This window comes from Aspergillus bombycis, assembly GCF_001792695.1.
Source record: "Aspergillus bombycis strain NRRL26010 chromosome Unknown contig00029, whole genome shotgun sequence".
Lineage (NCBI taxonomy): Eukaryota > Fungi > Ascomycota > Eurotiomycetes > Eurotiales > Aspergillaceae > Aspergillus > Aspergillus bombycis.
This window is the reverse complement of record NW_019170031.1, coordinates 261267-287231: the sequence shown is the minus strand read 5'-3', so window position 1 is coordinate 287231 and position 25965 is coordinate 261267. Positions and strand designations below refer to the sequence as shown.

The window sequence follows — 25965 nt, the reverse complement described above, 5'->3', positions numbered from 1 at the left end:
CTCCAGTGCGCCATAATCTTGTTTCTTTCCTGGAATCCTGGTTTGCTTCTATTCCGACCGATTCCCGAGCCAATGTCAGCTTCGGTTTACCTCCTATTTCCGATCCCCCCGCTTGGTGACCGCGATGCAGTCGATGTGAGCAGTCATACAATAGTGCGCCACTTATATCCCTATTGGGCTAACGTGGAAAATGTAGTCGATGCATTTCGCGCACGCCGACTGCCCGGCCTTGTCATTATAAATAGTAGTGGCTTTCCGCTCGCTCTGGACCCCGGACCCTTGCTGCACCACCTCAACCTTCAACGTCAGTCTGACCCCGAATCCGATGTTGGGTTCTCTCTTACTTCTTGCCCCCTTGGCCGGGGCTGTCGTGATTGGGTCACGAGCAGATACCCAGCGGTGCCCGGGATACAAGGCATCCAATGTCCAGGAAAATGATCGGTCTTTGACGGCCGACTTGACCCTCGCAGGAAAACCCTGCAACACCTACGGCACAGACCTGCAACACCTCAAGCTCTTGGTAGAGTACCAAACCGGTAGGGGTACCTCCCTTTTTCTTCTGAAAATTCCATTACTAAACATCAGATTAGATGAGCGTCTTCATGTTAAGATATACGATGCCGAAGAATGTGTATACCAGGTGCCTGAGAAGGTGGTCCCTCGTGTAGACAGCGGCGATGGTTCTAGTAAAGAGTCCGCACTGAGGTTTGAGTACGAGGAAGAGCCCTTTTCGTTTACCGTTAAAAGAGACGAGGAAGTATTGTTCGACAGCTCTGCGGAGAACCTTATCTTTCAGTCGCAATATCTGAAGCTTCGTACCTGGCTCCCGGAGAACCCACATTTATATGGTCTTGGAGAGCATAGCGACTCCTTACGTCTTTCCACGACCAACTACACCCGTACCTTCTGGAATCGTGACGCCTATGGCACTCCTGAACATAGTAATCTGTACGGCACTCATCCTGTGTACTATGACCATCGCGGTGAATCCGGCACTCACGGTGTTTTCTTGCTGAACTCTAACGGGATGGACGTTTTTATCGATAAGACGGCAGAGGGGAAACAATATCTTGAGTATAACGCTCTGGGAGGCGTTTTGGACTTTTACTTCTTCACTGGCTCGAATCCAAAAGAGGCCAGTATAGAGTACTCTAAGATTGTCGGCCTTCCTGCTATGCAGAGCTACTGGACTTTTGGGGTATGCGATACCCTACCCGCACACTTGTTCTATGTTATTCTCAAAACTCTAGTGCATTGACTAACCTGTGATTAATAGTTGCATCAATGCCGATACGGCTACCGTGACGTCTATCAGGTTGCGGAGGTAGTCTATAACTATAGCAAGGCAGGCATCCCCCTAGAGACCATGTGGACAGACATCGACTACATGGACCGAAGGAGAGTTTTCTCTCTTGACCCAGACCGCTTCTCCCTAGAAAAGATGCGTGAGCTGGTAGGTTACCTTCATGACCATGATCAGCACTACATTGTTATGGTTGACCCTGCTGTTAGCGTGAGCGGTAAGCAACTATGATCCTCTTTCAAGGACAATATTGGTTACTTATTTCTTTTCAGACAACGGGGCCTTCAACAGGGGACTCGAGCAGGGTGTCTTCCTGAAGACTCAGAATGGCAATTTATACAAAGGTATGAGATCACAACAACCCAAGATGCATGAAAACATACTGAGACAGGATCAGGCGCCGTGTGGCCTGGTGTGACTGCTTATCCAGATTGGTTTCACCCTGACATTCAAGACTACTGGAACTCTGAATTCAGTACCTTCTTCAACGCAGAGACCGGTGTCGACATTGATGGCCTGTGGATCGACATGAACGAAGCCTCTAACTTCTGCCCAGACCCCTGTACTGATCCAGAAAAATATTCCGCTGAGAACAATCTTCCACCTGCACCGCCACCCGTCCGGCCAAGCAGCCCTCGTCCGTTACCTGGTTTTCCTGCTGACTTCCAGCCTTCCTCTACCAGCCGTTCCCAGAAGAGGATCTTCAAGGCAAAGAGTGGACTTGAGGGCCGCGATCTACTCAATCCACCTTACAAGATCCGAAACGAGGCCGGGTCCCTTAGCAACAAGACCATCAACACTGGAATCATTCATGCCGGAGAAGGATATGCAGAATATGATACGCACAACTTATATGGAACGAGTGAGTATATATGAGCCCCCCAAGTTATATTCTTTAGGTTAATCCATCTCAGTGATGAGCTCCAGTTCTCGCGAAGCTATGCAGCATCGTCGCCCAGACGTGAGGCCTCTAGTTATTACCCGCAGCACTTACGCCGGTGCAGGACGAGACGTTGGACACTGGTATGTTCAGTACATATGGGGGGGGGGGGGTGAGAACTGTAGCTAACATACAACAGGCTCGGTGACAATTTTAGCAAGTGGGAACACTACCGGATTAGCATCGCTCAGGGGCTTGCTTTTGCATCAATGTTCCAGGTTCCTATGGTTGGGGCTGACGTTTGTGGGTTCGCTGGTAACACGACTGAGGAGCTTTGCGCTCGCTGGGCCTCTCTGGGAGCATTCTTTACTTTCTACCGCAACCATAATGAGATCGGTAACATTGGGCAGGAGTTCTACAACTGGCCCACAGTAGCGGAGTCCGCTCGCAAGGCTATTGAAATCCGGTACCGGCTTCTCGATTACATCTACACCTCGTTCTACAAACAGTCACAGACCGGCGAGCCATTCTTGCAGCCGATGTTCTACTTGTACCCCGAGGACGAGAATACTTTCTCCATAGACTTGCAGTTCTTCTACGGTGACGCCCTTCTCGTCAGCCCGGTCCCCGACAAGGGCCTTACCTCGGTTGATGCCTACCTCCCCGATGATATCTTCTACGACTGGTACACAGGCGCCCCCGTGCGCGGCCATGGCGCAAATGTAACTCTCAGCAATATCGACATCACCCACATTCCCTTACACATCCGTGGAGGCAGCATTATCCCCATCCGGTCTTCAAGTGCCATGACCACGACTGAGCTTCGTGAGAAGAGCTTCCAGCTCATCATCGCACCGGGGCTGGACGGCACTGCGTCTGGTAGCCTGTACTTGGATGACGGTGACTCCTTGGAACAAAAGGCCACTCTGGAAGTCGAATTTGAGTACCGCAGAGGTGTGCTTTGTATCGACGGGAAGTTTGAACTTCACACCAGCTTGCTAGAGTCGGTCACCCTCCTGGGACATGGTAAAGGTGGATCTCAGACTCGCCGTGAGGATGATGCCAAGAAAACGTTCCAGACAAACCTGGAGCTTTCGGAGCCAACGGAGATCAAGCTGGAATGAATGGCGAATGCATTTGCTCCGTGTTGAGATGATAACTGGGTCGTCTAGTTCTACAAGACAAGTTCCTATACTCGTGAGCTTCCTCTGAGATTTCTTCAGACACGGGTTAGATTTCAAGACGTAGAATTGCAGTAAAAATGTAAACTAAGGGATGATTACCTTTTGAGAGACGCGTGTATACTCCCTTCCAGATCAAGTTATCCAAAGCTCCCACTGTTCAACAATATAGATGAGCCAGAAAATAGCAGAAGCCCACTACATCCACAAACAAGGAGGGTTAGGGGGAAGTATTCTTTTGATCTCGGTGTTTGGTGATGGGAGTTTGTCGATGTAAATACGTACAGTTCTACGTCAACAGTTTCGGTGTTGACTCAATATTTCCCTCAAAACACCATTTTTATATATATTACTGATTTATAAATTCCCTATATAGAGTATACGCTGAATTACACTAGAATAGTTTTAAAAGGTGAATTATATAAACATTAAGATATATATCTATAGTGACTAAAAATTGTACTTTAGGGTTAGTTAGCTGGGCGTTGCGTTTGGGGCGGTTGCGTTTGGGGTTTTGGTAGTTTTGGCGATTTGGGAATGGATAGGGCTGAGCTATTGAGACACGATTTCTAACTAGTGTTACTTATTATTTGCTTTTATATCCATCTCTTGAATGTAGTTAACTATCTCTATCTGTATTTGTACTCGTCTCGAATGCAATCTCAATGTCACAAGTCGACTGAGTTACAGTACCAGATTAGGGCTTTTAGTGTTGCTGGGGCCGAGAGACGGAGTATGAACCTCGGAGAACTAGTTATATTTGGAACGTGCTTTACTAAGAGCAATTGCAAATAGTTACCGTAGTGCTCGACGTTACTTGTAGATCTGAGTTTTCTTTGAAATAAGAAGGGAGGGGAAAATGAACGAATGAATGACTTATTTATCTCGAATATTTAGGGACCTAGCAATGTACGTGTCCTCGAATCAAGTCCAACTGTTCATGCTGGGATATCGTCCTGCTATACTCTACTATATATATATTCATCAGGTCGACTATAGGCTCTCATGATCATGTCCTGGGAATATGCTTTTTAACAACATTGCACATGGTTTTTTAAATACCTACTCGAGCTACTGTGTACTCATGCTGGATCGGTTTGTGTGGTCTTTCTAGCATGCATGGAATCTTCACCAAACGAACGACGACTGTACTACCTCAGCCCGCGACTTCCAATCATTTCACGAGTACTGGGCCACGCGGAGAGTAAACCACACGTACTCACCAGCGGGAATGTGGGTTATGAATGCCAGACAGCAGAGTAATACTACACGGTAAGCCAAGAACGATTGTAACACTAGTGTGATGTACGATCGTATTGGGGATACTCGTTCTCCCCGTATTAACTCTGCAAAAGGCTATGCTCGGATATTAGTCCTCAGTGAGCTACCACTAGTGAGATGATGACCACGTCAACTCGGATAAAGTGAGTGGCACTGAGTGTGCACAGCTAGTATACAGTATGCACTCGGATTAAAACTCCGTCTAGTAATGCAAATTTAGCGTGAATCGTCGCCCGTCTCCACACTCCTTCAGCCGATAGTTTAGCCCAGACTATCGAACCACGTCGGAACCTGTCCGAGACGTAGTACTCAGCGTCATTTACGTTTCGAATTGTGAAATTTGTTCATATTCATAATATTGTAGCGTAAAAGATTAGTCCAATGGTGGGTAATAGTCGTAACTCGTTAATACTGTGATTCTTCGAAGCCAAGCACCCTCACTCAGTCCATAGTTTGTGCGTCCAACAACTCTTCGGCATTCCGACGAAACACCCGCTCAGTCAGCCCGGGATCGTTGCCGCATACCCGTAGGCACAGTTCCGTGAACGGGGCGATATCGGTCCCCCAAAATCGCGTATGTGGCCAATCTGTCGCGAAAAGCACGCAGTTCGGGGCCTCTCGGAGGAGTTCTCGGGCCATCATCTCAATGTCTCGCATTTCATGGTCCTTGCTGAGCCGGTATGGTGCGGAGATTTTCACATATGTGTCTCCCGCTCGGAGGAGGGATACCAGGGATGAAAATCCGGGCAGCGAGTAGGGATCGAACGAGGCACTATCTTTCCAGCTCGTAGATAGTAGGTCTGGGCCACCAAAGTGGTCGATGCAGAGTTTGACACCAAGCTGTGGGACAATAGGCTCGAGTAGTGGGATCATATCGAGGGGGACGTAGACTTGAATAGCCCAGCCGAAAGGACGGACAATCTCCGCATGTTGCAATAGCGTTTGTGCCAGCTCGTCCTGGCCCATCACTTTCCCTACTGATCTCAAGTTCACTCGTACTCCACGTACGCCTAACGAATGCCATTCGGATAATGTTTGGGTATCTATATTCATCGGATCAATCACCACCACCCCTCGCCCGCGAGAAGGACCGATACGCCTGAGTGCCTCGAGAAGACAGGAATTGTCATATCCGTATATTGATGGTTGAACAAGGACGATATTCTCGATCCCTAGGGAAGACTCGAACGCTAGAGCCTCCTCGATAGTGTGTGTTGAGGGTTGATATACTGCACTTGCATCAACTGGAAATCGATGTGGCTCAACCACATGCATATGTGTATCCCATGCTTTGGCGGGAAGCCTCTGTCTTAACGGGAGAGCAGGCACAGGTTTCTGTTCATCCCTGCTGAAAGGAAACAGCTCCCCCTTTTGAAAGGTGATTAAGGGGGCACGAGGGCCAAGGACGTCAGGTCGAGGCTGGACAGACGTAAGCATGTTGAACAGAGAACGGCAGGGTATTATCCGAAGGTGAGAGGACGAAGAAGCGTCATGTAATGATGAGAGGATAAGAGTATCACCGATTGTATATAGTGACCCAAAACGGTGAACTGTCAGGACTCAACTCACTAAGATCGTTGGGTTTATTCGCCCGACTACCCTCTTTGATAGACAAGTCCGTAGAAGCATCATCATTAGTTCCAAGCCCGCCAAGTTATAATAACAGGTTTACAGCAGCGGATTTAGCCTCGCCAACTTCCCGTTTGCTTTACCGGAAGCAAGGCAGGAAGAGAAGGGGGAAAAATTAAAAAGGGTCGAATCAGTCAGTGACCCACAGGGGAAGTGGCTATCTACTGTCCTTGAAGCCTTAAGTAAGGCATGCTGACAACGGAGGTTGTCCGTGAGGGAGTTCAGCAGACTGCGGATACTATCAAATATACTCTTTCCCGGAGACGTCGGATAATCCGATCGAACCGAAGGGTATATGAATGAGTGAACCAATGATAGAGTGATATCTGAAGGCGTTCACTGGTGATTACGGTAGGAAAAACAATCATCCCTTCGATCGATGGTGTACTCCGTATACGGTGTAAAGGTCTGCCAGCAAGGGTCTTTTCCTTCCACGTACTAAGCGAAAGGAGAGTGGATTAAGATGAGCGGAGACAGCCGACCGCAACCACGCCCTGAACCGTGCCAAGTTAAATGAGAGTCCCCACGTTCTTCTGAAAGCCCGAGTGACAGATGACTGGATGCAGGAATTTTTCTGCCGCTTCTGCACGGCGTAGCCTAGAACAACACGATTCAATGAATCTAAAGAAGATCTTCATTGGCATTACTCCGTACACAAGTGAGGAGGAGAGATTTAGATTGAAGGAGGAGAAGATGCATGGCGACAGAACGGAAGTTGACCGAGGCGGAGGGGGCGTGACCTGGAAGCCCTCCTTTAAAACTCTTCGCTATCCGTTTGCCCCCATCGCGCCGAAAGGTCCTCTTCCCGTCTCCAGTTCGGAGAGTACCCGTCCTCGTTTATACTGCCCCCGGGAATAATAACACAATCGCGAAGGATCGCTTAGCGGTCGTCATTGTCTGATTTCCCCGGATTTTTCGATCTCGGGCGAATCGAACAAATCACATTCCACTGCGCCCCCTTAACCCTCTCGCCGTCCAATCGCCGTCATGGTAGATTGGTCCCGGTGGAAGACCCACCCCTATTATGCTCTCGTTATCTTCATTATCGCTTGTGGGAGTATACCCAAAGGTGAGATAGAGCATGATCCTGGTCTATATAATCATACATCTTCATTGTAATTCTGACCGGGCGTGCTTGGTGCAGGTTATGACGAAGGTGGCTTCAGCGCTAGCGTGAAATTGGAATCTTTCAAAGAAGACTACAACCTCATCGCATCCAATTGGACCGACGACAAGACGGGGCTTGCGAACCGCAGTGCTAATATCACCTCTTTTAATGTCCTGGGGGCGGCCTTCGGCGCACTCTTCGCCTTGGACCTGAACGACCGATTCGGCAGATTAAACTCATGGCGCTTCGCTTGTCTGGTATGGGCGTCGGGCCTGTTCATCCAGGTCTTCTCGTCGGGCATATATGGCCTTTTGCTGTTCGCGAGAATCTGGAGTGGTCTGGGAGCTGGAGCTCTGACCGTGACGACACCGCTATATTTGTCTGAGATTGGTACGTGGTCCATCTTGTTGAGCCGAGACACCCTGGGGCTACATTGCTAATGCTTATTAGCCCCCGCAAGAACTAGAGGACTTGTGGTTAGCTGCTACATGGTTATCTTGCTGGCCGTTTTAGCTATGGGTAAGTCTAAGTTCTTATCAATGGGTCCAACAAAGCTTGGATTGCAGAAGCTCATCTCGGCATTATTGAAAATTAGGCTTCTTTATTAATTACGGCGCCAACCAACACATGGCCCCGACCCGGAAACAGTACCGACTGGTACAATCCATCCCCCTAATCCCAGTTGGACTCGCCATGATAGCCTCCTACATTGTGCCAGAAACACCCCGCTACCTAGTTTCCAAACAAAAACACGCTGAAGGCCGCGCAGTACTCGCGCGCCTCCGCGGCAAAGACATCAACGACCCGGAACTTGAAGCCGAATTTGCCCTAATCGACTCACAGGTACGTGCCAAAGCCAGCGACCTCGCCTCCGTCACCCCCTGGACAGCTTTCAAAGAAACGCAAACCAACCCCAACTACCGCCAGCGCTTCTGGCTCCTCATCGTGATGCACACAATCGCCCAATGGACCGGCGGCAACGGCATCACCTATTACATCTCGACGATCTTCCAGTACGCCGGCGTAACGGGCGGCTCAACCTCGCTGATCAGCTCCGGCGCTTACGGCATTGTCAAGCTGGTCTTCACGATGGCCTTCACCTGGGGGCTAATCGACCTGTTCGGCCGCCGCCGTTGCGCCTTGGCGGGTCTCAGTCTCCAGCTAGCGGCCCACATTTACATGGGCGCCTATATGGGTCTTCAACCCGGCTCTTCCGACAACAAATCCGCGTCCGACGCGGCCATCGCCTCCGTCTTCGTTTACGCCGTCGGCTGGTCCGTCGGCCTCTGTACCATCCCTTACCTTTACGGAACGGAGATCTTCCCCACCCGTGTCCGGAACGTGAGTTATGCGGTCAGCATGTCGCTGCACTGGTTTTTCCAGTTTGCCGTTGTCCGCGTCACGCCTAATATGTTTGCCTCGTTGAATGTGTGGGGCGCCTATCTCTTCTGGGCTATCATCTGTACCCTTGGTTTAGTTATCCTGGGTATCTGGATGCCAGAGACTAAGGGTGTGCCAATCGAGCGCATGGGTGATCTTTTCGATACCCCGTGGTACCTGCGTTGGCGTGCCCGGCCCAAGGCCGATGACTCGCCTGAGACGGCTCCTAGTGTCTCTTCTAGCACGGATGCCAAGCAGGCAAAGTACAAGAATACGTCTTTGTAATATCTTCTTCTTGAATACCCTGCCCTTTCTAATCTATTCTCTGTCTCTATATTGACGAGATTTTAATATTTCTTCTATACACATACCCTTTTCTTCTCTGTGGAAAACTTTGTTGCATGTCCATAGACAGCATATACACTTTGTGCTTTTTGTTGTCTTATACCCGCTTCTATGTATTTATATCCATTAGAAGTTAGAAGTTAGAGATTACAGCTATACCACCAAAAGTCTTGTTTTTGTCTACTTCCCCCAAGAACACGAAAATATCAACATAATCTTTCAGAGGTATAAATAACCCAGGCTTGCTCCATTCGCCTATAGCTCCTCTAAATGTAGAATGCTCAAGCCTCGCTTTTTCCACACTGACACATAAACTACTCCAGCCGAGGCTCAAATGCAGGTGTCATATTAGTCGTGATAGGCTCTGCATACGAGAATGCTTCAAAGACTTCCGGCGTAATCTCGTATGAGCCGGGGTTATCTAGTGTCATTATTGCGTTGGGCATTCCACCCAGAAGATGGGTCCCAGCCATTTGAGGAACGCCTGTCTGTGAAAGCTCGAAATCTGCGACGGGCTGTTGGAAGGAATATCCCGGAAGGAACGAGGTATTCACGCCCGATGGGGCGACGGAGGCAGCCATGGATGAGGCATCGGGGGATGGTTGATGAGACGGGGAGACGTGACGGGAGGTATCACTGAAAGTCGAAGGGCCATGAAATTGCTGCTGCTGCTGTTGTTGTTGTTGTTGCAGCGGTAGACCTTGTGGTTGGGAAGGGGAGTGACTATGACGAGATGGAGGTTGTGAGCGAGGTTGAGGCTGTTCCGGTTGCGGCGTTGGCAGCACGATGTGGATGTCGATCTGCAATTTTTGAAGTTCTTGATAGATGAGACTGAGTGCTGTCGAGATCACTGGAATCAACGTTAGCATAATAGCCCTATATTTGAGTGAGTGGACAAACATACCAGGGTTTGAGACCTTCACTCTCTCTAGAGCGAAAATGCAAAACTTGAGTTTGTCTAGCGTCCCGGGAGCAGCGTATTTCAAAGCTTGTATTTCGAGCAGGAATATCGACGCAGCGGTGTACACGCTGTAGGAAAGTGAGAGGACAACATGGGCATCGCCGAATGTGCGACGATATAGATCAAATAGAGACAAGATTGCTGTTGCAGATGTCATGCACTGGACCAGATGGCTCTTATCGTATGACTCTCTGTTTGTCTTGGAGCAGAGGATCGGACGATGGAGAAGGATGTTGATAGTATGATATAACGAACTGTAGTGAGGGAATGGTAAGCGCGTGAACAATATAGTAAAGGGTGGGGGGTCGCGTACTTCAAGATGACAATGTGGCTCGGCGGAGAGTACGGAGGAAGGCTTGTAGGCACCAGTTTCAGGTAGTCGGGTAAATCATCCCACCATTCCGCTAGATTCCTAGCTTGCTCGATCACACAATTGTAGAACTCTGCCTCTGACACTTGCCTTATAGGGTCATAGATGTGAATCAAGATCTGATTAAGCACCTCTGCCAATCCGCACATTTTCATGAAACAGGACGTGGAGTGAGCCTGAGTCGGAGGATAATGAGCACCGTCCGGGAAGACAACGCCATGCGGCGTCCAGATTTCAATCTCCGAAGTGTCGTCCAATACCGTCCGTGGCGGACTAACTCGCGAGTGCTGCATCGTAGGTGACCGGCCAAAGTATAGGGAAACCATTTTATCCCAAAAGTAACAACTCCAGAAGAGACGGTTCCGGATCTCGATATCTTCATCGCTCAAGTGAGCGGAGTCCGAATACTTGCGGCTGTCGATGGATATTCCTAAATCTTCCAGCATTCGAAAAGCCATGCCACTGTACAACCAAGCCTGCGACCGATTTCCTCTGCCGCACTCTTGCGCACTAAGCAGGAGCAATGTCTGAATGGTGGGAATACCAAGATGACCAACTTTGAGCGAATCGTATAGACCAGAGACGGCGCGATGGGAGAATTGTGCGCCACCATCAAACGAATCGAGGATATGGCCGATTCTTGGTTCGGACTTGCACCACCGGACCGAATGGGAGAGGATCGCATTGAGAAGAGCGTCTGAATAGTATGGACCGTTTATCTTCATATCGCCTGCTCGTGGTTAGTTCTCTTCCTCCACCAGCAGCAACGAAGTTACGAACGAGTAAATGCTGGTCGATAGACGAAGTTGAAGAGTGGCTGGATCCAACACCAATGCGAGTCGAGGAGATATTGGAACGGTTCCTGAAATACGAAAACATAAGTGTAAGTCTACTATTCCTCTGGCAAGAAAGACTCATGGTTAGACCTACAGGCATGGTGGCCATCTGCTCGAACGCCCTTTCCCGCCACGCGTTATTGATCAACCTTTCCTTTCGAGCTTCGTGCTGTACGGCAAGACGAGACGTCGACGCTGCCTCGTTAAGCGCACCACTGGGAAGTTGAAACAAGCTAGTCGGGCCGTGAAAAGATATTCGACCATCATGCTCGACCTTCAGACCTTCGAAATCCCTAGCGAGATCGGCGCTACTACTTTCGTCTTCTTCCTTGATGCGAGTCCGAAGACTTGGGCTCATGCTGCCTCTACCTTCACCGGTAGATGATGGGGTGCTCGCCTTCCGCACCTCTGCAGCCGACTGCTGTTGGCTCCGTAGCTTTGACAGCGCATCTTCTAACTGGGCGACTCGAGCCTCTAGCTGTTTGGTATACGATAAAGTTGGCGCTCTAAAAATACATAGTTAATAAAGTAGAGAACTATAACATATAACCGACATTGATGCCATGTGTTAGGGTCAAAGCAAAAGAGACGGTGGGAGGGAAAGGAAGAAAATCCGCACTCACAAGCTATAAACGCAGGTCTCTCCGCGCGCCGCACATCGTGAACAAGAGGGACTAGCACCGTTACATTTCACCTGGGGAATAGTATGTCAGCGTGCCAATAAGTAAAGTACACGAAGGAGATCCTTCATCGCTTGTGATCTCGGAAATCATCCGAAGATATAGCAGGGGACGGGGGGGGAACCCACCTTTCGCTTGCGGCACGCCTCACACGAGAAGGCGCTCTTCCGCGGCAAACTGGCCTTGGCCGGCACGTCGGCCGTGCCAGAGGAGCTGGGTTCGACCACCATGGAATTGCGAAAGGGGCAAGATCCAAGTTGACGGTGGGAGACCGATTAGGATACACGACACCCGCCATGAGGTGAAATTGAAGGCTCACGCGAGAGGAGAGAAGAGGGGGAGCGAGGGGAGCAAAAGAGTGGGGGTGGTGCGAAGGCGAATGAGAGACACGACCAAAGGGGGCAAATTTCTCCAACAGGAGGATTTTCGGGCGAGAAAGAGTCTAGTCGTGGGGCTGGCGTGGTAGAGCAAAAAAAAAAAAGCTTCTCTAGATCACTTTTTACTCCCAAAGAAAAAAAAAAAAGAAAGGTCCATGGTGATGAGGCCAGAAAAAGAAGGTAATGACGGTGTCTCCTGGGCAGGTTTGACGACGGTTGACGAATCAGAAGCACAAATGGGGGTCTGGTTTGTGGCGACTTCGTTTTGAGCGACTCTTCATTCCTAAGAATAATCTTAAGCTTAAGGTCAGATGACAACATTAACAAGGTGATCCCGGTGGAGTTGCCGAGCCTTAAAGCTTAGGATTCTAACCGCTTCTGGTGTTAACGTATCAATCTATAACTTTGGAACCCCGTCCTCCGGCTGCCCAGATTATAAATATAAATCAATATTGTACATGATGACCTTCCCATAGGTGTCGCACTTATTATACAAATCTCTTCTCCAATTGCACCAGAATGTCGTGCACCTCGTCAACTTTTAATGGTACTGCCCGGGGGTTCTGAACCGCCTTCTCTCCAAGTCGGCTAACCAGCATATCCTGTAGCTTCTGCGCATTTCCCTCCGGCTTGCTCTGCAGTTGGCCGGTGATGTCCGCTGTGACACGCGACTCCGCAACATCCTTAGGTCCAACGATGAAGATAAAGTTGTACTTCATCTGTTTGGCCCTCTGGATCTTCTTTCCTAGCGTCTGAGGGCTATCATCAACGTCAATCAAAAAGGTCGAGTCGACAAAGGAGAGAGGCTGTGGAGCATTGTTGCCATTCTGGCCAGGCTCAAGCGCACGGAATCCCGATATCTTAGCCGCAGCCTCATGCGCCTGTTGCAGAACCTTCTCATCCTGATTGACTGTCAAAACAATTCCCTGTCGCGGAGACAGCCAGAATGGCCAGCGACCAGCATATTGTTCAATAAGTAGCGCAAGGAATCGCTCTATAGAGCCGAAGTTCGCCCGATGAACCAGCACGGGTGTTGCCCTTCCAGGGGTTGCCGGGTTGTAGTCCTCCTCTCCCTCAGCCACCTGATACTCCAAACCGAACCGCTGTGGTAAATTCATGTCCAGCTGAATAGTCGAGAGCTGGTGGTATTTCCCGGCTTGATCTTGGAGTTGAATATCAATCTTGGGGCCATAGAACGCACCGTCGCCTTCGTTGACTGCCCATTCTCTTCCACTGCTATCAAGAGCTTCGCGAAGCTGAGATTCCGCGCTGTCCCACAATTCCAGACTGCCAATGAAGTCCTTCTCCGGTCGCGTAGAAAGCACCAGCCGATACGGCCCCAGTCCGAAAGTAGTCATAACCATCTCCACGAATCCAAGCGCGGATGCGATCTCACTCTTAATTTGTTGCGGTCGGCAGAAAATATGACCATCGTCTTGGTGGAAGCGTCGGACTCGAGTGAGTCCGCTTAAGGAGCCCGAAACCTCGTTTCGATGTAGCGGGCTGAAATCGGCATAGCGGATGGGTAATTCTCGATAGGAATGGTTTTGCGACTTGAATAACAAGCAATGACCAGGGCAATTCATCGGTTTCAGTCCGTACGATTCGTCCTCTCCGGCCTCTCCTTCAGTATCACCCATAGCTCCCCGGCCTCGTACCTCGTACATATCGTCTTTATAGTTTTGCCAGTGTCCTGATATCTCCCATAGAGAACGTTTGTAGATGGTCGGGGTTAGGACTTCGCGGAAACCGTACTGGAGGTATTGCGTGCGGAGGAAGGAAACGAGTTTGTTGATGACATGAGCGCCATTGGGGAGGAAAAGGGGGGATCCAGGGCTGTAGATAGAGGTGGTGAACAGGTCTTGCGCAGTTCCCAGTGCGCGATAGTCAGCGGATGTAGATGAGAGCTGAGAAGGCGGCTGCTCAGGCTGCGGGTCGGAGCATGAACAGGGCCGAGTGGATGTGGTGGACAGCCATTGCAAGCGCGGTTGTCGAAGAGTGTAACGTGTACTGGGACACGATTTCCGTAGGAGCAGGGACTGCCGTAGCAGAGGATTTAATCGGCGCATGGTTGCTGGGGGGTTGATATCATCGTACAAGGAATTTTTCGAAGCTGGCCCGTGAAACACGAACGCGATTGCCGATCGGCCCGATCTTGAATAAAGCACTCGTGATCCATCCCCACTTCTCTTCTTATCGTTCGTCAACAATCAATATACAAAAACCTTATCGTCGAAAAACAAGGGTCCTTCTAGTCCTTTCTGCTCATCCCAAAGTTATTGACTTTTTGTTTACTTATCCCCAGGGGTGAGACTTGGTAAAGTGAGTGCTTCGGCTATATAACAACTGAGAATCGCCCTTCACCTATGTCTACAAACTCCTCTCGTCCTCAGGATAGTTCTATCCTGAGCGAGTCTTGGGTAGTGGCATCGTCGTCCCCCGACGAGGAAGAACGACCGAATAAGGACCAGCCTTCCGAAAGCCCAAGTCAAAGCCGTCACCTAAACAAAGAGGCTGGCCGTCATAAGTGTAACAATGGATCCGACTCAATGACCACATCGGCCTCCTCCATATCAGGCCCCGAACTCATTATGCCCTCAATATATGAGACACCTATCGCAGAAGGTTCCTGGGTCGCGCCAGCTGTGCGATCCAAATCAAAGACTGCACACTCTCTTAGGCGCAGACATAAAGCAGCGCGCGAAAACACATCCCGAAGAGAGAAACATGACCTGGATACGTCCAAGGACGGTGACTCTTCTTCGCAAGGGCCAAACTCTAGTCAGGTAGATGAGAAGCTCGCTCGTCCAAAGTCAGCATCAAGGTCTAAAATGTTGGAAACGCTGATTCGAACTATAATAAACGTGCTACTTGTTGTGGCCATTTCGCATTTGCTCATCATCCCCGAAGTAGTCCAGCAGTATCAAACCCTCTGCACGATAGAAGCTATTTCCACTCTATACCCGGCCAGTTGTATTCCACCTTACCCCCAACCTCAGCCCAACCGTCACCGTGCATCCCGCTCCGACACCCTCGTATCCTCACAGATGCGACTAGAATCCCTATTCAACACGACTCTGCATGCAATGACCCCACTATCAGACACACTGAAACAAAGCGAATCGAAGCTCCGCGACATCGAGACGGAGCTAAAGAAGGCGTACCCGGGCATGAAACACGAGCTCGACCTCGAATTCAGCGGCTGCTGGGAAGCCACCAGAGCCGCCACCAAGAAATTCGATTCCCTCAAAGTTGATATCCGTTCTGCGGTCGATAATTTAATCGCAACCAGTGGGACTACGGCAGGTGGCTCTCAAACCGCCGCTCAGGGCGCCCGCCTATCGACGCAGATGTCGTGGCGCGAACAGTATCTAGATCAGCTGACTGCCCGCATGCAGGGCAAGGCTGACTCCTTGTCGAACGATCTCGCCACACTAGATGACCACCTAGAATCTATTGGTAGCATCTTGGTTCGGGAAATGAAACAATCATCGACATCTCCAGGTACAACGGACTCCGCTGCGGAGTCTCCTGGCGGTGGGCTCCGGGCGTTCGTTGACAAATTGCCTTCATTTTTCCGTCAAACAATGGACGGAGACGACCCAACTCGTTCGGATCCGTCGATATCTGAGCTCTTCCAGGACGCTGCGGAGCAGCATCGGCCCGTCATTGATGCTGTGCGACGATTGTCCTCCGAATTGCAAACCTTTCAGAAGAAGAGGGCATACTGATGTGTCTACTAGTACTGTTATGTTCATGTGATGTGTCTGATTGAAGAAATGATACCCGATTAGGTGGGAGCTTGGGAGCTTGGATACGATTCAGGATACGAGTCATGATTCGGTTGCTTGTTGTTTATTTACATTGCTTGTTTGTTTGGTGTTCATGATTTGGTTATTGGAAGTAAGGGAAGTAATAGTGTGCGATTCCATGCTAATGTTATCTTCTATCTCCGAAAGAGAAACATATAGTCAACGTAAAGGTGGCAGATACGGTTACTGGTATAGAACAGCTTGGAGTGAATTTGAAATGGTATTGTATGAATCCGCCCGAGCTTAAATATAAGCCAGTATCAAAAGATTCTTCTTCATAGTGTGTGTGTGTGTGTGTGTGTGTGTGTGTGTGTGTGGTATATGTACCTAAGGCTACAATTAACGATACAAGAATCAGCAGGTCATAAAAAGGAGCGTGGTCTCCCAAAAGCGTCATAAATCCCGTCCATTACAAAATCCGCCATGGGGTCATTAGGTCAGTAAAACAAAAGCAAAAATCAAAAGCAGATCCAATTACAGCTGCAACATAGCGGTCATCAAGCCCATGATCGTCATGAGGCCCATGAAAGATCCACCATAAGGTGTTGTAGCAGAGTTGGAGAGAGGAACGGTGGAAGTGGCACCAGCGGCTGAGCTAGAAGCCGAGCCAGAGCCAGATCCGGCGCCAGTAGAAGATCCGGCGCCCGACGAAGACCCAGGAACAGAAGACTCAGTCGTGGATGCACCAGCACTGGAGGAGCCGGTGCTCGAGCTAGACTCGGCAGTGGTGGAGCCAGAGCCAGTTTCCGAAGAGCCGGTAGTAGTGCCGGAGACAGTACCAGTGGTAGATTCAGTGGAGTCAGTGGTGCTGCCAGTAGTACTGCTGGTAGTGCTGGTAATGAAACCAGTAGGAGAGGCTGTGCTGCTGGTGCTAGACTCGGTCGCGGGCTCGGACGAGGATGCGGATTCAGTGGTGGACGGGGTGTCCGTGGTGCTGGAGGTGCTGCGAGGCTCCGTGGACTTGCCAGAGCCCTTGACGCTCTGCCAGGAGCCACTGTTGTCGGAGTAGGTGTAGGAGTCGGAAGGGTTATAGTTCACAATGTTAACCGACTTCACATACATGGTGAAGGGGGCTTGGTTGTAGTCAGTCTTGCCACCAGCCCATTCGATAGTGCCCGGAGCATTGCCCGGGTCACCACCGGCCCAGATGCCCAGTCTCAGGCGCATAGGGGTCTGGGGGTAGCGAGAACCACCCTTGGCGTCGTTGTAGTTGAGAGTACGTACGACATTGCCATCAACGGACCAGGTGGTCTGGTCCTTGTTCCAGTCGATGGTGTACGTATGGTAATCAGCCTGTGGAGAAGCCATGTTCACGAAAGTTGCACGGTCATAGGACGAGGTGTCGCCCTTACCGAAGTAGTTGGTCTGAATTTGAGTGGTGTCACCACCGAGGGCTTCCTGTTAAGGGCATCGATGTCAGTTGAAAATTTCTTTTGCACCATGTTGGGGAGGAAGTAACGTACCCAGTCGATCTCATCGAGAGCGGACGACTCTAGGACAATACTGCTGACAATACCCTGTCCCGGCGCAGCCTTCATGACAACCTCGACCTTACCAAATAGGAAGAAACCGCTGGTGTCAATGGTGGGCGCATCGCCCTTCTTGGCCAGGGTAAACTCGGCACCCTGGCCACCAGTTGTGACTTTTCCGGCGGTAGTTGTCCAGCCGCCGAGAGATCCATCGCCGGTGGTGAAGTCGGAGTTGAAATTGGAGCCCATACCTGGGTTGGGCTCGCAACCAGATTCTAGTATTGCATGTCAGCTCAGAGAACTATGGGAAGATCAGCTACGAAAGGCAAACGGGGCTAAAACATACGCTTAAGAGGGTTGCATTTCGAGAAGGTCTGAGCCGAGCATAGTGGGAGCAATACAGCCAGTGTAGCTGCAGTGTAGTTAAAATGCATGATGTCTGAACGGGTCAGTGGGACCAGCGAACGCAGCTCTGCAAGAATTGAATGCGAGGCGCAATCAAGTTTCTCAAAGAGAGTAGTTGAGAGACGGGCGAGCGTCTAAATAAGTCGAGGCAACGACAGTGGTTCTGACGAAAGAAAGACGGCCCACAGGCGCGACGATCTATGCTAAAGAATGACCCGTCTTGCAGATAGTAAAGACGGCAGGATGACGACCTCGTTGCTATGGAACGAGGAGGGGAGGACTATAGTTATAGCTGCGAAGCTACCGTCAAGTAAGGGTTCACTAACTTTCCAAAATATCCCCTCAGGGGACAAAGAGTGGAATAGCGCCATCCGCCCCGAGCATAAGTTCGGCCGGGGGGAGCCACAGGATGAAGCGTCATTGGAGGCGACAGTGTCTCCTCTGGATCGAGCGTGGGAAGTTTCTTTGGCGCTTCGTCCGAAGGGCCCGACCAAAGCTAGTAACCTGACAGTCACAAGTCACGGTTATGGAACCGAGTGTGGTCAGACAATGTGATTGAACGAATGCGACCGGATAAGAGAGCCACTTCGATCCAGCGGGGGCCGTGCAATGGGGAAAGGGTTCTCGATGATAGGCGTACGCCGTATAGTCGTATGCACCAGCAGACGTGGACCACCTTGTTTCTCCACTGACCTGCCTCTCATTGCGCATGGTCAACTGGGTCAGCACCACAACAAACTGCAAGCGGAGCGCTTGAAGAGGGAAAGGGAAAAAGCTTGTGCCTTTCGGTGTCTGAATTTCCCTCCGCTCCGTCGTTACATTTGTTTGGCTGGAGGTAAGCGTTGATACCTTCTCTCTTCGACAGGACTAAGTCTAGGTAAGTGTGCTCAGAGCTGCACGTATGTCAAAATAAGTCCCGTGTCTCACTCCCACTTTTAGCCGGCGCAGTGTTACATTCGCCAACCACCTACAGTACGTCCCTGATTTTTGCCTTTGACAGCTTGTTTCACTGTCAATATATATATACTATGTATATATAAAAGAGAGAGAGAAAGAATAAACGGAAGAGTCAACCTATTTACCGCATACAGATCAACCTCGGTAACCGCGACGTTTTCGGAGAACCCCTTCAGAACTGAGCCAAGGAAAAGGTAACGGTGGCGCCAAGGCAAAGCCTATTGCCACTGTATCCATCAGGCAGCAAGTCAAGGGAAATGCTCAATGGCTGACGACGCAAGCTGATCAGCATTAAAGGGTCACTGAAAGTGTCGCAGCTGAGAAAGCGCCATCGTTGGTCAATGAGAGAGATCGAACAGACGAGACCGATCGAGCCATGGCTCCGGGTACCTGCTTTGCTCTGTACTGTGTATCAGGGAATCAAGTTTTTTGTCCCGACGCTCCAGATACCTTCCATATCCGACCATCGAGCGGGCGCAAAATTTCCTAGGATCCAGCAAAACGGGGTTCTCTTGTTCCTTGGGCCCAAGCATTTCACCGGCCGAAGAAAGAAAGAAACTAACATAAACGAGAAAGACATGTCTCACCGCATATTCGTATCATACCAATCTTGAACCTGTCCTAACTTCTGATGGCTTCAAGCCATCTCAAGCCCACACTCCACAGCCTTGAACTGTAACTGTTCCAATGGGGTGACCCACTGATAACGCGCACACACCACAAACGCAATGGAAAAGACCAAGGCAAGACATGCAGAAAGGAAAAGAGAGAGAGACAGTAAAAAACCGAAATGCTAAAAATAAAAAATAAAAAACCCAAACAGACAAAATTGAGAGATCATGGGATAGTTATGACGAGTGAGGGTTACTCCGAAGTGACTTTCCCCCATACTCAACACTGACTACTGCGTACAAGTCGGTTTTGTGTACAGTTACATGAAATGATAGGGAATAATTAGTCTTGTGACGTAGTATCGGCCCCCCTGTCATTCCTGGGGAAACAATATAGATTAATATAAACGCCATGCAATGCAACAAGGCAGGGAAATTAAAAAACAGCATGACATGCGACTGCATGATACAATCAACTATCTTCTTGGCGGACCGCAAGCGAAGAGTCCTGGAAAAACCGAGGCGACAACCCTGGGAATCGAACCCTCCCATACTAGTAACTCCCCTTCTTGGAGGAGATCATGTGGTCGTCCCGCTCCACGTGATCCTTCCAAGCCTTGTTGCCTGATTTGGGCCAATAACCAACCTTGGCTGACTAAGGAGGGTCCCCCGCAACCCGTGACGAAATCAAGATCAATGATTGATTGATTGTTGAGGATCTCCGGTGTGTTGGGCGATCATCAACCGCCACGTTGAGTACCACACTTCCAGTATTCATCAGTTGATTTCCCCTCCTTTTCCCGCGTCTTGAACCTCCTTTCTCTCCTCCCTCTCTTCACCTCTTCATACCACCACAATTGCTCTAGAATATGGTTCACAAACCTGCCAAATCAATCTCACGTTCCAGTAGTAATTCTCGTTACATTGTTGCTGGTGCTTCGTCAGCCTCGTCGGACCCAGATATGGACCGGACAGTCTACATTCCGCTCTGTTTCTGCCTGATCTCCTTCGCTGTCATGGTCTACGTGAATTGATTCGGAATGCGCAAGTGAACAAAGAAGCTATCATGTCCATGAAACTCATCATCCCGCTTCCCAAAGCAACTACGAAGTATAGACCAGCATTGTGTCCGGAACCGAGCCCTCAAGCCACACGTGTCCACCACTCACCGCCCCACCTCGAGCGGTTCGACACAGCCATCACCAAGACAACACTCTCCAGAGTACAAATGCTCAATGCCCAACTGCGTCACTCTGCTACACAACGTACCATGGACTCTTATCGATCTGGGGACGTACAAAGTACAATCTCCTGTTACACCCGTATGAGCAGCCAAGTGTGAGCATAATAACAATATATCACCCTTGTTGCCTGAGCAACGTGAGTGAAAGAAGCCTGCGAAATTGTTAACTTTCAACAAATTCACCTTCATGTTCTACGTGCTCGATCCGACATGTCTGGAACATTATCGGATATTGCGCCTATATCCCCCTGGTTTTGATTGTGCTAAGGGCAGCCTTAAGATCAACCGTCCTGGTCGCATTACTTGTTGGGGATGCGCAGAGCACATTGGAATATGCATGTTTACATATATATTCATACAGTGGATACATGCCACTTTCTCTAGACTTTCTCTCTTTTGTTTCCTTTTCTTTTCCTCCAACCAGTTTATCATTATACCCAGAATTATTCCACCACAGCACGATCGTTGCATTTTCCTCTATATCTTCATTATATACTTACATTTGGCAAACCAAATCTATATATCTTGGTCGCACATATGTCATACCCAGGTCGCATAAGTGTAGCGTATCATAATATCCATTCAGTAGAGCAAGTGTATAAGGTTATCGTGAGACAAAAGCATACAGAGCAACTGCGCCCCGATCCCTAGCCCCCAAACTGTTCATCAGAATGGGCTTTATGTTGTTCTTCCATACCGAGATTCACCTGGAAAAAGAAAATGAATGAATGAATAAAATGAAATGAAAGAAAATAGAAAAAGAAAAAAACAAAAAACATAAAAACGTACACCTTACACCACCCACAAAAAATGGTCCCCGTAAACTTTGATCGTGAACCATGTATACATTGCCATGCCGGGAAAGCTTCCCCTGCCCATCCTTTCTCTTCTGTCCCATTGTGCCCTGTGGGGTCTTTGAGGGATTTAATCATTGAATTTGAAGTTGACTATACTTAGAGATAGGTTCAAACAAAGAAACGAAATGTTTTCTGTTACGGGGCTGTTTCATGAAAAAGCAAATGACAGATGATTGTGAGGTAGATTAAATAGATCTAAAGCGTATTCCGGATTCTATTCAGCCTCTGATTGCTGGGGCTGACTATTCTTTGAATGGTTCATGTATCTGACTTGGAGTTTTAGGTATGTTGCAGAGCCACCTCTTGGTATTATTATTTGATTGTTTCTAAAAAGCCTCAGGTATTGTATGGGAGGGAGGACCTCCTGTTCTTGGAAAACTGTCATCGTACCGGACACTCATGAAGTTTCATCCTGTTTTTGCTGCTGATCTTGGGGGTTTGGGTCTTCGTTCTGTGGAAGTGTTAACATTATCTGGAATACGATTCAAGGTAGATATGGTGAGGTGTCCATATCGACAGTATATCATTCCCAGAGTGAATCACTCGGGATCCAGTACTCCTCCCTTCTCCGCATGGCTATGGGACAAAAGACGAGCAAATGCACAGTTGAATATCGATGTTCTTGAAATGATAAATATTGAAGTCAACATATGATAGAAATGCAACAGGCACACTGACCACTGACCGTGATGTTCCACCTTGAAAGTAGGGAACACCTCGAAGATAGAATCCCACATAGTATGTCTCAACAACCAGCCTCTGTTGTACGGACGGCCCTGTACCTATTATCAGGATAGTGATAAGAGCACCCTACACAAGCGAAGTGCCTAAACAAGAAGCAATTATTAGTAAGTTAGTAACCAATCGTTAAAGTATTTCTTTCTTACGAGATCATATTTAAATCTAGTCCGCCATAACAACGGGAAGCAATCTAGTGGTCCCCTGCGGGCAAGTTCGTAGAGACTAATCTAAGAAAGCGAGGGACACTTGTGTATTGAGTGGATGGGAGACAGTAGTTTCGCAGAGATCGAGGCTCGAGGCTTGACATTCTATAGATAGACAGAGGATGAAGGTCCATAGAAGTCAAGTCCCAGTAAAGTCAGTGTGCCAGTTCACATGGTCTTCCAACCCTTCGTACTCGTTACCCCTTCATTGCGATCGATAATAGCTGTGTGGGATGTGTATGGTCTTCAGCCAAGGGATCTCGTTACAGATAACCAAGTTTATTCCGTGCTTTGAGATCATCGCGGGTGAATTACTATAAATATATCTCTTGCCTGAGGGGCGGAAAGTGAGCAACAATTAGGATGTCTACTTCGCAATAGTGGATGTACATTAGAGCAAGGATAATCTGATCTCATTTCAAAGCTATTCACCAAACGGTACTCAAGTTTTTGTCCCATTGCACAACCGATAAATCTCCGCTCGATCTCTGCCTTGAGGCATTTATGAAAAGATAAGCCGACTCAGGAGGCCGGAAAGCACGGTATACATGAACACCAACGAAGAATTATAGACGAACATGGTAACTTGGTTTCAATTATCACACACTTGTATCGGGCTCACCCAAAATCAGCACTCAGAACAATTAAACATGACCTACACAGTATGTCCGGATATTGCCAACCTCCCCCACTGATCTTAAAATATCCCACATTAAATCTAACCACAGGTATTCTACCGCCTAATGAGCGACTCCGCCTGTCAGTGTTCTTTTTGACTGCTACTTAATGAGATGTATTACTGTAACATCCAAAATAATGCTATAGTTCTCGGCCCGAAGATGTTGGCTAATAGGCTCAACAAAACTGGAAGTCCTTAATCTAGGAAACGTTTTCTTTTGAATCTAGATCATAATGCATCCTATACAGCTCTACCCGTCTATCTACGCATCTACAGGACACTCTACCGCAGAGTCACCAGCTCCTCGGCACTGGTAGGGTGGATCGCAACGCAGCTGTCGAAATCGCGCTTAGTGGCGCCCATCTTGACGGCCACACCGAATCCTTGCAGCATCTCTCCAACGCCGAGTCCGAGAATGTGCAGACCGACCACCTTCTCTTCCGGCCCAGCGCAGATAAGCTTGAACTCAGTCGGGTTCTTCTTCTTCTCCTCTGCCGGCACAACGTCGTAGTACATCGCGGTGAACTTGGTGTAGTAGATCTTGATCTGGTCGTCACCGTAGCGTTTACGAGCCTCGGGCTCAGTGAGACCGACGGTACCGACTTCGGGGTGGGAAAATACAACGGTTGGAATATTGTCATAAGAAATCTTGGAGTCCTTGAGCTCGGGTGGTCCGAACAGACGGTTGCCAAGTTGGCGACCAGCGGCAATGGCAACTGTTTTCATCAGCCATTAGTCCTACGCAGTCAAGTTAAAGGGCAGGTTGCAAACATACCAGGAGTCAGCTCGGCGTGTCCAGTCACGTCACCCAGAGCGTAGATACCATCAACGCTCGAGTTCTGGTACTCATCGACGTGAACAAATCCAGCGTCGTTCAACTTGACGCCTGGGATGTCGAGTTGCAGGTCCTCAACCTCGGGCGCACGGCCGATAGCCCACAGCAGCTCATTGACCTCCATCTCCGAGCCATCGTTTGAGATCAGCTTGAGAAGCTTGTCCTTCCCCTTTCCGTCCCGCACAAGCTGCACCTCCTTGAGGCCCGGGTGGCCCTTGTGGATAGTGATGCCCGCAGCCTCGTACCGCTCAGTCATGGTCTTCTGGATCATCGGGTCGAACTTGCGAAGGAAGGTCTCGCCACGGATGAACATGTGGGTGTCAACGCCAACGGCTCCCAAAACACCCGCCAGCTCGACAGCAATGTATCCGGCACCGACAACAGCGATCTTAGGGGGCAGTTCCTCGATCTCGAAAAATCCATCGCTGGTAATTCCGTGCTCAGCTCCCTTGACATTCGGGAGCTTGGGACGTCCACCGGTGGCGATCAGGATGCGGGGCGCGGTATACCGTGCTTGGTGCCATCATTGTTGGTAACCTCAATGACCTTAGGCTCAACGAAGCGGGCTCTTCCGTGTACGAGATCGATCCCCTCGCGCCCCCAGTTCCGTTCATAAGCACCATTCAACCGCTTGACTGTGGCGTCCCGGAGCTCCTTGAAATGACGGTAGTTGATCTTGACATCCTTAGGAATGGTATATCCGTAGTGCTCGGCAATATGAAGCGTCTCGTTGACAGTTGCAAAGTTCCAGGTCATCTTCTTCGGGACACAACTGCACACCGCGGTCAGACATTCCCATTTAAGCCACCGATATAGCGATATGGACAAAAAACCTACCCGACATTGACACAAGTTCCACCCGAGCGTCCACTTTCCACAATCAATGTCTTTGCGCCATACCAACCGGCCGCTCTGCGTCCACTGCCGCTACCACCACTACCGCCTCCGAGAACGATATAGTCATACTGCTGGGGCTCGACGGGAGGCATCTTGTTCGAGTCGCGCGCCGGGGAAGTCGACGTGAAGTGTCGGTTGAGTAAGGCGAGACGGGTGCCAACGGCAGTTGAAGGAATGGAGGCCGAGAAAGAATCCAGAGCGGCTCTTGTTGGAGTTCCGCTAATAGCACACCGGTTTGCAGCTGTAGAAATAGCTTTTCTTCCAAATACCTGGGATGCAACCGAAGGGGACGATACAGGTCGAAGAAGCCGGTTCTTGAAAGCCTGAACTGGAAAGGAACGGGAGGAAGAGCGGGGCAGCATGGAGGCTTTATGTTTGGAAGAGTAAGCGGAGGAGGGGTGGAGGAACTGCAGTAGTAATAATTATGTCTGGCGGGGAATCCGGCCGCGAAAAGCTTCCTTCGGTCAGTGACGGATTCGATTGTGCATGACGTCGAATCACAGCGGTACCTACCAATTAGTAAGATATAACTAGTAGAATAGCAATCTGCACCCAATTGCGCTCCAGTCGAAATTTACTACGGAAGAAAGTCAAAGATCAAAAAATTTCTCTCCAATCGCCGAATAAACAATCTCCAAAGGCCGAGATCGGGATTTCATCATCTTTCCTGGAGGCCGGACGAAGCTACACGTGATTCAGCTGATTGCTAAGCAGCCTGTTCGAATTAGCTATCAATTAATTTTATTTATTTTAACTATCTCATTTGTTTATTTAAAAAGGACCAAAACAACCGTTTCCTTGTTGTACAATGCCAATTACATAACATCCGAGTCAGATAACTAGCACTGGTGGAGGATTGCTCCTACATGGTCGTTATAATAAAAGTCATGGCGTTAAATCACGTCTTAATTCATAATACATGAGA

The 25965-nt window shown here is 49.3% G+C and overlaps 8 protein-coding genes across 8 annotated transcripts; 3 read left to right on the top strand and 5 right to left on the bottom strand.

Annotated features, from left to right (window-relative positions):
- Positions 1 to 325: 325 nt before the first annotated feature.
- On the top strand, positions 326 to 3307 carry agdC (putative alpha-glucosidase; the record flags this gene model as incomplete). The annotated part of the gene is made up of 7 exons (XM_022532280.1): positions 326 to 536; positions 591 to 1198; positions 1277 to 1520; positions 1576 to 1647; positions 1701 to 2165; positions 2218 to 2326; positions 2383 to 3307. The coding sequence occupies 7 exons, from the start codon at positions 326 to 328 to the stop codon at positions 3305 to 3307; spliced, it is 2634 nt and encodes an 877-aa protein (XP_022390487.1).
- A 1599-nt stretch (positions 3308 to 4906) lies between these two features.
- Positions 4907 to 6082, bottom strand: ABOM_005150 (putative TIM barrel metal-dependent hydrolase; the record flags this gene model as incomplete). The annotated part of the gene is made up of 2 exons (XM_022532279.1): positions 4907 to 4936; positions 5171 to 6082. 2 exons carry the CDS (start codon positions 6080 to 6082, stop codon positions 4907 to 4909), a joined length of 942 nt encoding a protein of 313 aa, XP_022390486.1.
- Positions 6083 to 7261: 1179 nt separating this feature from the next.
- On the top strand, positions 7262 to 9047 carry ABOM_005149 (putative MFS quinate transporter; the record flags this gene model as incomplete). Its single annotated transcript, XM_022532278.1, has 4 exons — positions 7262 to 7343; positions 7419 to 7772; positions 7833 to 7901; positions 7978 to 9047. 4 exons carry the CDS (start codon positions 7262 to 7264, stop codon positions 9045 to 9047), a joined length of 1575 nt encoding a protein of 524 aa, XP_022390433.1.
- Positions 9048 to 9421: 374 nt separating this feature from the next.
- On the bottom strand, positions 9422 to 12184 carry ABOM_005148 (putative C6 transcription factor; the record flags this gene model as incomplete). The annotated part of the gene is made up of 7 exons (XM_022532277.1): positions 9422 to 9957; positions 10012 to 10322; positions 10382 to 11168; positions 11219 to 11300; positions 11369 to 11780; positions 11898 to 11968; positions 12083 to 12184. 7 exons carry the CDS (start codon positions 12182 to 12184, stop codon positions 9422 to 9424), a joined length of 2301 nt encoding a protein of 766 aa, XP_022390434.1.
- Positions 12185 to 12819: 635 nt separating this feature from the next.
- ABOM_005147 (threonine--tRNA ligase MST1) lies at positions 12820 to 14400 on the bottom strand (the record flags this gene model as incomplete). Its single annotated transcript, XM_022532276.1, has 1 exon — positions 12820 to 14400. One exon carries the CDS (start codon positions 14398 to 14400, stop codon positions 12820 to 12822), a length of 1581 nt encoding a protein of 526 aa, XP_022390466.1.
- Positions 14401 to 14697: 297 nt separating this feature from the next.
- Positions 14698 to 16062, top strand: ABOM_005146 (uncharacterized protein; the record flags this gene model as incomplete). Its single annotated transcript, XM_022532275.1, has 1 exon — positions 14698 to 16062. One exon carries the CDS (start codon positions 14698 to 14700, stop codon positions 16060 to 16062), a length of 1365 nt encoding a protein of 454 aa, XP_022390467.1.
- Positions 16063 to 16617: 555 nt separating this feature from the next.
- ABOM_005145 (glycoside hydrolase family 16 protein) lies at positions 16618 to 18046 on the bottom strand (the record flags this gene model as incomplete). The annotated part of the gene is made up of 3 exons (XM_022532274.1): positions 16618 to 17541; positions 17607 to 17887; positions 17959 to 18046. 3 exons carry the CDS (start codon positions 18044 to 18046, stop codon positions 16618 to 16620), a joined length of 1293 nt encoding a protein of 430 aa, XP_022390464.1.
- Positions 18047 to 23590: 5544 nt separating this feature from the next.
- glr1 (glutathione-disulfide reductase GLR1) lies at positions 23591 to 25132 on the bottom strand (the record flags this gene model as incomplete). The annotated part of the gene is made up of 4 exons (XM_022532273.1): positions 23591 to 24024; positions 24084 to 24587; positions 24653 to 24915; positions 25044 to 25132. The coding sequence occupies 4 exons, from the start codon at positions 25130 to 25132 to the stop codon at positions 23591 to 23593; spliced, it is 1290 nt and encodes a 429-aa protein (XP_022390465.1).
- Between the last annotated feature and the right edge of the window lie 833 nt (positions 25133 to 25965).